This window comes from Chrysemys picta, unplaced genomic scaffold (assembly GCF_011386835.1).
Source record: "Chrysemys picta bellii isolate R12L10 unplaced genomic scaffold, ASM1138683v2 scaf358, whole genome shotgun sequence".
Taxonomy (NCBI): Eukaryota; Metazoa; Chordata; order Testudines; family Emydidae; genus Chrysemys; species Chrysemys picta.
This window is the reverse complement of record NW_027053065.1, coordinates 32,019-44,204: the sequence shown is the minus strand read 5'-3', so window position 1 is coordinate 44,204 and position 12,186 is coordinate 32,019. Positions and strand designations below refer to the sequence as shown.

The 12,186-nt window shown below is 53.8% G+C and overlaps 1 protein-coding gene across 1 annotated transcript in view; it reads right to left on the bottom strand.

Moving 5' to 3' along the window:
* Positions 1-4,192: 4,192 nt before the first annotated feature.
* LOC135978650 (protein MROH8-like) overlaps positions 4,193-12,186 on the bottom strand; it is a 16,383-nt gene continuing 8,389 nt past the window's right edge. The window contains exons 7-8 of the mRNA XM_065579512.1: positions 10,268-10,397; positions 4,193-4,228 (exon numbers count right to left, since the gene is read on the bottom strand). Coding sequence (XP_065435584.1) covers positions 4,193-4,228; positions 10,268-10,397 — 166 coding nt within the window. The remainder of the gene's footprint in view (positions 4,229-10,267; positions 10,398-12,186) is intronic.

The following is a 12,186-nucleotide window of genomic DNA, read 5'->3' as shown; positions in this document are numbered from 1 at the left end:
CCTGGGCCTGAGCACGAAGCCGCCGCTTGCTTCTCAGTTCTCCCAGGCTTCCTGCGCGAACAGCTGATTGGCGGGAAGCGGGGGGGCTGCAAGCTCAGACTGACCCGGTGTTCCAGGCACTGTGCGGTGGCAGCATGGCCCGGCTCCAGCCGAGCGGCGCGGCTGTAGCGCCGCCAGCCACCTCCAGGCAGCGCGGTAAGAGAGCAGGGACGGGGTGCTGGATAGAGGGCAGGGGAGTTCAGGAGGGTGGTGGGGGGCTGGATAGAGGTCAGGGCGGTCAGATGGCAGCGAACAGGCAGATTGAATGGGGGCAAGGGTACCGGGGGGCAGTCAGGAAGGAGCAGGGGTTGGATGGGGCGGTGGAAGGCAGTCAGGGGCAGGGGTTCCAAGGGTGGTCAGGGGACAGGGAGAAGGGGTGGTTGGATGGGGAATCAGGAGAGGAGTTGGATGGGGCAGCGGAGGGCAGTCAGGGGACAGGGAAGGGGGTGGATGGGGCAGGGGTCCCGGGGGGGGCATCAAGGAACGCGGGGGGTTGAATGGGGCAGGAGTCCCGGGGGGGGTGGGCCAAAAAGTGCTCAGGACGGGGGCGGTGTCCTGCTGGGGAGGGGGGGCAAGGGCTCCGTGCCCGTGTCCCGCTTGGGGCAGTGGGGAGGGAAGGTGGCGCGCGCGGGCGCCGGCATTGGGTCGGGGGGGGGGGCGCCTGAAAGCCCCGCCACCGCAGCTCTGATTGGGCTGGACTCAGCCGCCCGCATTGCTGGCTCCTGTCGGCGGGCAGGCACGCCACGGCGGGCCGTATGTTGTGCAGGCCTGCTATATGGCATGAACCTATTAGTCCCTCGTAGATTAGTCCACACTGCATGTACTTCTGCTGTCAAATCTTCTCGTGGCTCCATAGCATGAGCGGGCTAATGCACAGATTCCATCTCTTCCTACAAGGTCACAAAGAATGTATCAGAGATCGGAGGCTAATCAGAAGAAAGGGAAACGGTCAATAATGCCGTGGCTGATGTAATGAACCAGCTGTCTTGCAACTCATCCTGTTATGGAAGGAAAACAGAGATGTGAGAGAAATGAGGTTGCACGGTGCCCCAGACATATATATGGGGCACTGCCAGTTGTGAGAATATGGGACTGAGCAACGCTTTGCAATCTCAGTTCAACAAGTCAACAAAACTTACCTCAGCAAAGAAGGCAACTGAGGTGAGCGTGACTACTGGGGCCATTGTCCGCAGATGGCATCTTATGCTTTTCAGACATGTCGCGAGTATGCCACAAGAGGTTCCGGCGAACGCCGTTCTTTGAGTGGCTCGTAACATCCGAGAGACAATTTCACCAATCAAGGGGTGCAGGCAGCCCAAAGGGAGGCCCCCTATTACATGGGTGCCTCCAGTCTATTCTGACGTTGGGCTCTCGGCCCGTCAAGCACAGGAACGGATCAATGGTGAACAATTGCTACGGCCGACCGTTCGGCTAAGCGTTGAAGAAGAAGTATGGATTTAGGTACCTAACTTTTGACATCCATGTTTGAAAGTGCTGGCCCAAGTGTCTAAAGAAGAGTGAGGTTATATAATGTCAATGGATGGAGAGATAAAGGGTTTTCTTTAACTGTCCAAGGGGAACTAGAGGCCTGGATCATACGAACAGCCATATTGGATCAGACCAGTGGTCCATCTAGCCCAGCATTCCATCTTCTGACAGTGGCCAGTGCCAGATGCTTCAGCAGGAATGAACAGAACAGGGCAATTTATCAAGTGATCCATCCCCATCATCCAGATTCCATCTCTTCCTACAAGGTCACAAAGACTGTATCAGAGATCGGAGGCTAATCAGAAGAAAGGGAAAAGGTCATTAATGCCGTGGCTGATGTAATGAACCAGCTATCTTGCAACTCGTCCCATTATGGAAGGAAGACAGAGACGTGAGAGCAAATGCCCTTGGTTTTACACTAACAGTCTTGTCACCTTTTTGTTTCACTGGAGCCAGTAGCCGTCATTCTGCTGAGTACTGGGGTCACTTAAACTCATCCCCAGCTGCCTACATCTCATGGGGCACAATGCAGGTAATTACCACAGGATCATGCAGGCACTGGCTTCGGGGCTGGAGTGGTGGCTCAGCTGACCTCCTCCAGTCACCAACTTCTCTGTGGGAACTCAGGGCCCTCCTGAGTCCCATCGGTGGCTTTGGGAAGGGTCCGGGCCACTCAAGAGATCTCTGTCAGGAGCATTTTCCCTCTCCTCCTGGCCAGTCAAGCAGCAGAGCAGGTTCCTGAATCTAGCTCCTAGGGTCTGACGTGACTGGTTTCTGCCACCATCCCGAACTTGCTGAATGGCCCGTGAGACACTGACACGGACAGAAGAATCCGGATCTTGCTGCAGGCCACTGAGAGCTGAGACAGAGAGAGGAAGCTCAGGTCAAAACACATATCGTATTAGCATGCCCTAGCCCCTGCACCATGGGCCTCTGTATCTTCCACAGGGGCGGCTCTATGTTTTTTGCCACCCCAAGCACGGCAGTCAGGCGGCCTTTGCTGGCATGCCTGCGGGCGGTCCGCTGGGCACGTGGATTCAGCGGCGTTTCTGTCGGTGATCTGCCGGTCCCGCGCCTTCAGCGTACCTGCCGCCGAATTGCCACCGAAGCTGCGGGACCGGCGGTCCTCCGGCAGGCATGCCGCTGAAGGCTGCCTGACTGCCGCCCTCACGACGACCGGCACGCTGCCCCCCGTGTCTTGTCGTCCCAGGTACGCACTGGCTGCGCTGGTGCCTGGAGCTGCCCCTGATCTTCCACAGCAACTAACTCCTCCCAGATGCTCTGGACCCACCAGGGCTATCAGTGTCATCGCCATCTGATAACCCCTTAAGTCCTCAGTGACATCTGCCCTTGGCAGCACCATCTTCCACTGCATTCTGGGGCATCCACCTCCTTAGCACCATCTCCCTGACACATGCCAGGGCCTCTCACCCTGCCTGGCATTTACTTTCTCCTTCTAAAACCTTCTGGCACCTGGAGATGGAAGTGACGCCTGACATCAGAGAAAACAAAGCTGGGACTGATGTCCAGGCTCTCTCAACAGCTACCTCTGGCCACGTCTAAATTGAACTCAATGCAGCAGCATGGCAGGGGAGTTGCACTTTTTCCTAGACTGGTTCACAAGTGGGAGGGATAGCTCAGTGGTTCGAGCATTGGCCTGATAAACCCAAGGTTGTGAGTTCAATCCTTAAGGAGGCCATTTAGGGAACTGGGGTTTAAAAAACAAACAAACAAACACTATCTGGAGATTGGTCCTGCTTTGAGCAGGGGGTTGGATTAGATGATCTCCTGAGGTCCCTTCCAACCCTGATATTCCACAAGGAGCATGAGCTCTCCTTCCACATGCAAACACAGTCATGTGGCAACTACTTACACTGAAGTATCAGCTCCTTCTCTTGCCTGACCATGGCGGGCTCTGACCTTTGAACAGTGCAACCTGGAACGTACAATGGAAATGAATCTTGCAGGAGTTTTCACCTCCCCTGGGGCTACCTTTTAAAAAATGGCAGTCTTTCCAACAAGCAAAACAGCTTTCAAGTGGTCCCTGGGATAATCAGACAAGTCCACAAGCTCCAAGACAAAGAGGCTCATGTCTTGGAAGACACAGAGAGCCTGATTGCCAATGACTGCAGTCCCACAGGGATTCCAGTGGGTGGAGCAGGAGGGTAGGGTTGTAATTTGCTCCAGGCCTTTTGATATAATCCCCAGCCCAACTGCCTCAAGGGCAGGAAATCTAGACACTAGGATCCCAGGGGGTTAATTCTTGCTGCTAGTGCCCTCCAAGCAGAACACGGGACAACCTCTCAGATAGAAGTTGCTTAAGAAAAGTAGTGGTTACCGATAAAGATGACTGCTGCCCGTCGTATTGGAGCCTGGGGGCTTTGGAGGTGATCCAGACATTGGAGCAAGATGTCAGATACGTTCTTGAGCTTCAGCACCTAGGAATAGAAACCAAAGAAGCTTCTTGTTGCTGGGGCCGCAGGGTGAGAAGAAGAGAGATTTCATCTGCTTGGCTTGGAGGGGTGGGAAGAATGCAGCTCCCATCTCCATGTATCCTGGGGGCAACCATCTACATGCCAGGCAGTCATTAAATGACCATTTCAAAGTGTCACCAGACACATTGCTGGTGTCTGAGCTGCTGGCAATGCAGGGCTGGAGCCTGGCACTAGAGAACACTGAAGCCCGGTTGTATGGGCTTCATCTGGGGAGGACATTAGAGAGGGTGCAGAGCACAGGAAATACAGTGCAGAAGTGGCCAGTGGGCTGGGGTAAGGTGAAAAATGGGGACATCCAGTTTCCTGCAGGATTCAGAAGGCATTTTTGCCATCAACTGATTCTTTATGTTCTGAGCTTTCACCTCCGTACTGAACTCCTGGCCAGGTCTGCCTGTTCAGATCTGACAGGCACTGGGAGGAGTGGGGGAGCTGGGTGCTTCTAAGAGGAAGCCAGAGTGCAGTATGCTAGTACTAGACATGCAATCAGAGCAGTGAGTGAGGGAACACGTTTCCGGTCCCACATCTAGAAGCAGCACTCACGAGAAGCCGATTGTTCACTTACAGAGTGCTGGCAGATCTTGTCCACCACCTGAGGATGGGTGTGCCAAGCCTTCTTGCTGTTAATCTGCTTAGGACAAGACCATCCCAGGAGCTGAAAACACCCAGCCAAGGCTTTCTGACACCTCTGCAACACAAGATAGGACAAGGAGAGTTTGCATCATGAGAAGAGCTGGAATCTGTGGTCACTCTGCAGTGAAAAGCCAGCTGAAATGATCAATGAGGGAAAGGAATGTGGGGGTCACATGGTATCCTGCTGACCCTGGGTGTCTCTTTGTTCCTATTAGTGGAGGCTCCTGGAGTTTGATCTTCATGGTGGCTGCAGTTCAGTGACTTAGGAAGTGGCTGCTGAGAGACATAAAACATCTCCACTTGTGTGTCCATTGAAGGCCAGGGAACTTGCTTGGGTAAATGGGTAGGGCTGAGATTTTTCACTTTTGGGAGGCGGCTCTGGAGACAGATCTAGCAGGAGAGCTGGAGCAGTCAGGGCCTGCTGCACCAGGGAGCACATGGCAGCGGGACTCACCTTGCCCACGTCAGGGTCCTCGTCCTGTAAGTGAAGGAGCAGTGGGACCAGGCTGCGGGTCACTTCCTCCTGCAGCAGGGGCTTCTGCCTCCTCGTCACTGTCTTAAGCAACTTTGTAAAGAGCATGATGGCAGCAGAGCGCACCTGGGGTCTCACCTGTGATGGACACACAATCATGAGGGGATCTCACCGAGGGAGCTTCACACTCTCCTTACAGGGTGAGCTCGGCACAATGCAAACCACAGATAGGGGCCAGTCTGACTAATAACTCCATGGTCTGCCCACCAAGAGGGCACCCATTTGCAGAAAGGTTTGGGTGGAGGGGCAGACAACACAGGTTAGGACAGTGGTTCCTAAATTTCCCTGGAGGCCTCCTGTAAGTGCTGACTCCATCCACAGTGAAGGGCTCTTTGGAGGGTTTCTTTAATGGGTTCAACACTTTCATAGTTTCATAGCATTTAAGGGCCATTCATTCATCTAGACTCCAAAGCACAGGACATTACATTTCACCCCATGACCACTACATTGAGCATGTTAACTTGAGTTAGATTAAAGCATATCAGTCCTCAGGAGACCAAACGGTTGCATGCCACACACAGAGAACACGAGAGACCAAGGTGTCACCAACGCCTGAGGCCCAGGCAATGGCTCGGAACTGATCAGGTCAGATATGCCACCACTACGACTCCAGAGTCACAACACTGCCTGGCTGGGGATGGGCAGGTCAAGAGCCCCTGACTTACAGCATCGAGTAAGGGGATTAGCTTCCTGGCCACGCTGGTGCGCTCACTCCCATCCAGGCTCTGCAGAAGGTTCTGAACAGCTGAGATGGCCTCCAGAATACTCCCATCATCCATCTCATCCGAGCCCCAAAGGATGGCAGGCAGCAGGGCCTTGACTTGTTCCACCTACACACACACACACACATGGGGGGGCTCATCAGATCTCCCAGCCCTCCAGTGAGTACAAGCCACAGTGCCAGGGCTGTGTTTATTCTACCCCGTGGCACCAAGTCAGAGAGAAGCTCCGTCTCCACAGTCAGAGGCGTGGTGCTTTAGAATCGATGGGGATGCCTGACGAGGCAATCAGTGAATCCTAACCCTGTCCCAGGTCGTTCTGGTGTAGGGTGGGCAAAGCTGTGGTTTGCTTCGGGGCTTTTCTCTCTTTTCTATGTGCTATTCATTATTATTATAGCAGATGCTGGCAGCAATCTCCATAGTTAAGGCTGCCGAGGCCCCAATGCGAGCGGCGCTCGGCCGCCCTGTCACCCGCTTTTCGGTCGATAAATAGCCGACTGGGGGGAAATCCCGACATTTTTAGATTTTTAGAAATCCCCCCTGGACGGCTATTTAAAGAGCGAAAAGCCGGACAAGTCCGGGGAAACCCGGACGTGTGGTAGCCCTAGGAGAATGATAATGTCCACCTGAAATCCAAGCAGTAAAATCCCATCTAAAATACTCTCTGAGGAAAGATCTGCATTGAGGGGCCGTTGTGATCCCCGTTCCTGCTGGGGAAATGGAGGCACCGAGAGGGTCAGCAAGTCAGCAGCAGAGGTGAGCTCAGAACACTGTGCCTCACTCCCTGCCCAGAATTCAGTCCACTGGGTCACAGCCACCTCATCATTTTCCAGTTAACCAAGCCTGGACTCTCACCTTCCCTGGTTGGGTTGCCAGGATGCCGAGTCCTCTTAGACCAAGTGAACGGAAAACTGGGCTGGGGTGTTTTGTCCACTCCTCGAGACGGTCCAAAGTGTCTGGATGTGGGAGCTTCTTGGCCTCTTTGTAACGCAGAAGCTGAAAACAACACAGAGCGAATCAGCAGCAGGGTGCTTACCGGAAAACTTTGTGTGTCGGTTCTGTGGAGAGGCATCATAACCTCCATGTTGTACCGTCCATTGCTATACATCAGCCCCACTTTGTGTGTGACACCCAGTCCTCCCACTGACTTCCTGGGGCTTTGACTGGCCGTTAGCACTAGACTCAGCCATAGGCCTTAGCAGAGCTGCTCTACCCTCCAGGAAAACATGTAGGGCAACAAAATGTTCAGTGACCATTTGTATGGCGGACTCTTGTGCATCTGGGGGTTTGCCAAGAGCAGCCGAACCCCTCGTGGGGTCTCTGTGAAGCAGAACAAGCCGCTCTGAGATAACGCGAAAGCTGGGACTGAGAAATGAAACCCCTCAGTTGAAATCCTGACCCCACTGAAGTCAGTGAAAGTTTTGCCATTGATCTCAATGGGCCCAGGATTGGACTCCTGGTGAGGAGAGAATTAAACCCCATCCCTTAATGAGTTAGATGAGGAGACAATCCCTGAAAACTGTCAATAGGAACTAGCCAGACAGAAACCGTGGAAATGGGGAGGACAACCTAGCGATGGACTATAGAGCCACCTCATTCCTGGTGATGTGCCTCTAACTAACTCATCCAATAGAGAAGGTTAAAGATTGCTCACCACATTCAGAGCTAATGATCCTGCATCTGGGGGAGCTTTTACCATGATCCTCTCTCCTCTATACCCACTCAAAATGCCCCTCTTTGCTTTTCCTTAGTGACTTCGCAAGGAGGAACCTTTCATGGACCTGCAGAAAGGCTGATGCTGACAGGAGACCCAGCTGCCCTTCGGGAGAGTCCAGGCTGATGCTGTTCTACAGAACCCTAGTTTCTTGGATATTCCCATCAGGCTCCTAATTACAACTTTGGAGCAACCAATGATCCCCTAAAGGATCCATCTCAGATTTTACACTGAGCGTGCTGGGACAGGACTGGGGGAGCCTAGTCAGTGCTGCATGGACACCTGGCAATGTGGACATGACCAATAAAGCTCATCGTTTATGTAGCGCAATAATGAGTCTCAAAGGCTTGATTTAAGGAGTTGCTCACTAATCTAGGTCACAAGACCCAATTGCTCTCATCAGCTAATGAAACTTACTTCTACAAAGAAGGCCATCATGGTCAGCCTGTGTTTCTTATCACCTCTGTCGAGGCGCGGGATCACTAGGTCCAGCAGCATCCTTGTGGTCTCAGGGCAAGCATAGTGCACCACAGCTCTGTGACACAAAGCAGAAATACCTTTGTTAGTAGGGGAAGAAGCACATTCTGCAACAAGGGGGTGAGGGGTCAGCTTGGGGCCACATGGCAGCCCAGAAGTGAGGACTGTTTCATTCTGGAATTGCCCCCACTAACAGGACTGACTGCATGGAAAACGCTTGTGTATTACCTGGCCAGCAGGCTCACCCCACGGAGGTGATCTTGGGGGCTTTGTAGGAGGATCCAGCCTTGCTCCTTCTCCATAACAGTCAGCTCGGAACGGCAGCCAACACAGAGAAGCAGCATCTTTATAGCCTCCACTGCAGAGCTAGATTCAAACAACACACCAGCGTGACTGAGTGCCAGGAGCCCCCTCATGGTAGGTCTGTCAGGGAGTGACGGATTCACTTGTGTGTGGAAAGACACACCAATGGTTTAAATAGAGCTTAGGAAGGCACAGGTTCGTCACTGGGGTTCCTAGGCACTATAGTAATACAATTTAATAATATGAAGAAAGAGAAAGAGTTCTGAGCAAATCCTACAGACAATTGCACATCAGCACTAGGGCATGTCAGTGTCACAGAACAGGAGAACTTCAGCCCTTTAGTGTCGGACCCACATTCCTTTGACACACTGGCAAATTGGCTCCCACTAATTTCTCCCCATAGCTGCTGGGATAGTCTTTCTACTTCCTCTGCAGTGCATTGGTCGGTATGTCATTTACCACTGAGAGACACCCTTGCAACCTAAGCCCTGCCTGCTAACTCCCTCAGAATTAGAGAGTTATGGAAAACCTGCAGGGGCCACATGAGAGCTGGAGAAGAGAACTATGACTTCTCTATGACTGTCCTTGTAATTAGACCGTTGACTTTCCAGTAGGCGCAGTACCTGGTGTGGAGGCTCTGCCGGCTGCTTTCCATTCCAGAGACTTTATCCCCTGGTATGCTCTGTCCCAGGCTGAAATGGATTTCGACAAGAAGAGCCATTAGCAGCTGAGGATAGAGGCGATTTGTGGCATCTCTGGACTTGCTCACCGAGATCATCTCATAGAGGGCGCATGTGGCCTGAAGAGGGAACAAGACAGACACAAGCTTACTTGGAAATCCTACTCCCTCCTGCGTCAGTTCTCAGGATTTCCTAGCAGAGAAAACACCAGCAGGAGAAGGCTGAACCCAGGGGTGCTGGAACACGTTGTGTAGTGGGGGTGCTGAGAGCCATTGAACCAAACTGTAAACCCTGTATATGATGGAAACTGCTTCAAGCCAGGGGGTGCTACAGCACCCCCGTTCCCCCAGTTCCAGCACCTATGCCTGAACCCTCTGAGCCTGAGGACTGACTGGGGAAAAACGGCCACCAGGAGAATCTGGCTAAGGCCCCACAGTTGGCTAACTTACAACCCAGCATAAAGGAGGAGACTGGGGGAGTCCTGCCTGCAGGAGAGGTGGAGGGACTGCCTGAAGTAAATGCCACCTCCAGGAGGAAGGCTAGGGGGTGGGGAATCCTGTCTTATGGAGGGAAACCAGAAGGACTGTTTGAAACACAGCCCAGCTGCTGCCAGGGAGGCTGGGAACAGCTTTGAGGAAGCTCCTCAGAAGTTGGGTGGGAAGAAGTCACAAGGAGCCACAAATCCAGGGCAGGAAAAGCAGAAGCTGCAGATCCATGGGAGTTGCTAACAAGCAGGAAAAAAGGGAGGAACAGCTCAGGGAAGTGGTGAGGGATTGAAGGAACAGTCCTTAGCAGCCTATCATGGGGTCCGTGGGCTGGAACCCAGAGCAGAGGTCAGGTCTGGGTTCCCCAGCAAGAGGCAAAGTACCGACCTCAGGACTAAGAGACCAAGAATGATGAGGCTCAGATGGGGGCTGAGGGCTTGGCACAGAGGCCACTACATGTTGGGTTTTCCCATATTGGACTTTTCTGTTAACCCTGGAAGAGGTGACGTGGCCAGAGGGCCAGACCATGGAACCTGCGGAGTGTTACAGAACCAGGAGGCTGGACAATGGGACACCAGTGTGGAATAAGCCCTGCAACATCATGTCCTGGCATGAGGAGGCGCGTTGGCGGTGAGTGTGCCTTGTGACAGAGATATAGGATAGATTTAACTGTATGGGGCTATGGATGTTCGAACAGTGACTTACGGCAGCAGACATGTGAGAGGCTTGGTGCTCAGAGCTGTGGTGACTCTGCAGCTTCACAACCAGGTTCTCCATCACCTGTCCTCCGAGGGCCGGGTCAGCAGATAGGAACTGCCACAGCTCGGCCGAATTGCTAGAAATTCAGAAATACGGCAACATGAGGGACTGGATGGCTTAGGAGAAAAGCTATTAAACCTCTTCACCAATGTAACCTCTTTGTAAGAGAAATCCTCCTGTGGAGCCAATGCCCTGCCCAGCAATCCAGTCCCCAGAGCTTGTGCAATTCAATGTGGAGCATGAACAAGGACTCCATGGACCTCAGATTGAGAATCACTGACACAGGATATAGAGCATTTCAGCTCAAGGCTGCCAGTGTGAATCTGGCCTCAATTGGTCACAACCTAATTGGCTAATACCGAGAGGCTGATGGCTAATGGCTAATACAGCTTCTCTGGCAGCAGATGTCCTATACAAAATGAACTAAGGGTCTCAGACCAGTGCCCAGTGCACGCTGTCCACATTACAGAGTCAACCACCATACTTGGCCCTTGTTGGTAGGTTCAGGGATTGAACGGGACACGGAGGCTGAATGAGCCTTTCTTGCCTAGTCGGCAGCCCCTCCACCTATGAGCTCAGAGTGTTGTTAGGGGCAGTGTGGAGGAAGCTTCATCGTCACTTCCTGGGCTGCAGCTGAGGTCTTCATTGTCCAAGGGTGTCAATGGGGCACCTTTCACCAGCATTAAATTCCCTTTAAAAAAAAGGGAGCGGGCATGCAGCAGCGTGGCTCAGCTCTCCGCAGCGCTCAGCCAACAACTGTGTGAGGGAGAGTTTCAGTGGAGTCCTCTGATATGCAGGGCTGGTTCTAGGATTTTTGCCGCCCCAAGCAAAAAAAATTTTGGCCGCCCCCACTTTTTTTTCCGTGTCCCCCTCCCCCCGGCCCCGTCCCAACTCCACCTCTTCCAAACCCCTTCCCCAAATCCCCAGCCCCACCTCCTCCCCCGGGCGTGCCACATTTCCCCCCCATTGCTTCCTGGGGGCCCCAGCGACCTCCCACCCTAGCTCATCTCCGCTCCGCCTGCTCCCCCGGGTGCGCTGCTGCTGTGCTTCTCCCCCCTCCCTCTCAGGCGAAGGAGGGGGGAGAAGCGGAGCAGCGGTGCGTTCAGGGGAGCAGGCGGAGCGGAGGTGAGCTAGGGTGGGGGGGTGCAGGAAGTAACGGGGGGTAGCACAGTTCCCCGCACCTACAGTCAGTGCTCATGGGTCCTGGAGGAAAAAGTGCCCCCGCCACCCCAGCTCCCCGCTCCAGCTCACCTCCGCTCCACCACCGCCGCCTCCCCCGAGCGCCCTGCTGCTCGGCTTCTCCTCCCTCCCAGGCTTGCTGCGTGAAACAGCTGTTTCTCGCGCAGCAAGCCTGGGAGGGAGGGGGGAGAAGCGGAGCGGTGGCGGCGCGCTCAGGGAAGCAGGTGGAGGCGGAGCGGAGGCGAGCTGGGGTGGCGAGCTGGGGTGGCGGGGGCACTTTTTCCCCATGCCCCGGAGTCAGCACCTATGATGGGCGGTTCCAGAATGCCGCCCCTAGAAATGTGCCGCCCCAAGCACCTGCTTTTTTTGCTGGTGCCTGGAGCCGGCCCTGCTGATATGGATTGTTTCTGGAACTCACCGCTTGGGATCATCCATCATAAAACCACACTTTGCGTAATCACTGTTGCTCAACTTTTCCTGCCCAAACACAAATGTGCTTCAGACAGCAAACGTTCCACCTAGGCTCACTATCTGTACGTTCAGATGAAGGAGAACGGCGGAATGAGCTCTGCGCTTGCCAGCCGGAGTAGCAAAGGGATAGTGAACTTAAGAACACAGACTTAAATCCACCCCCTGCTCCAGGACCCATGAGCACTGACTGTAGGTGCGGGGAACTGTGCTTTTGA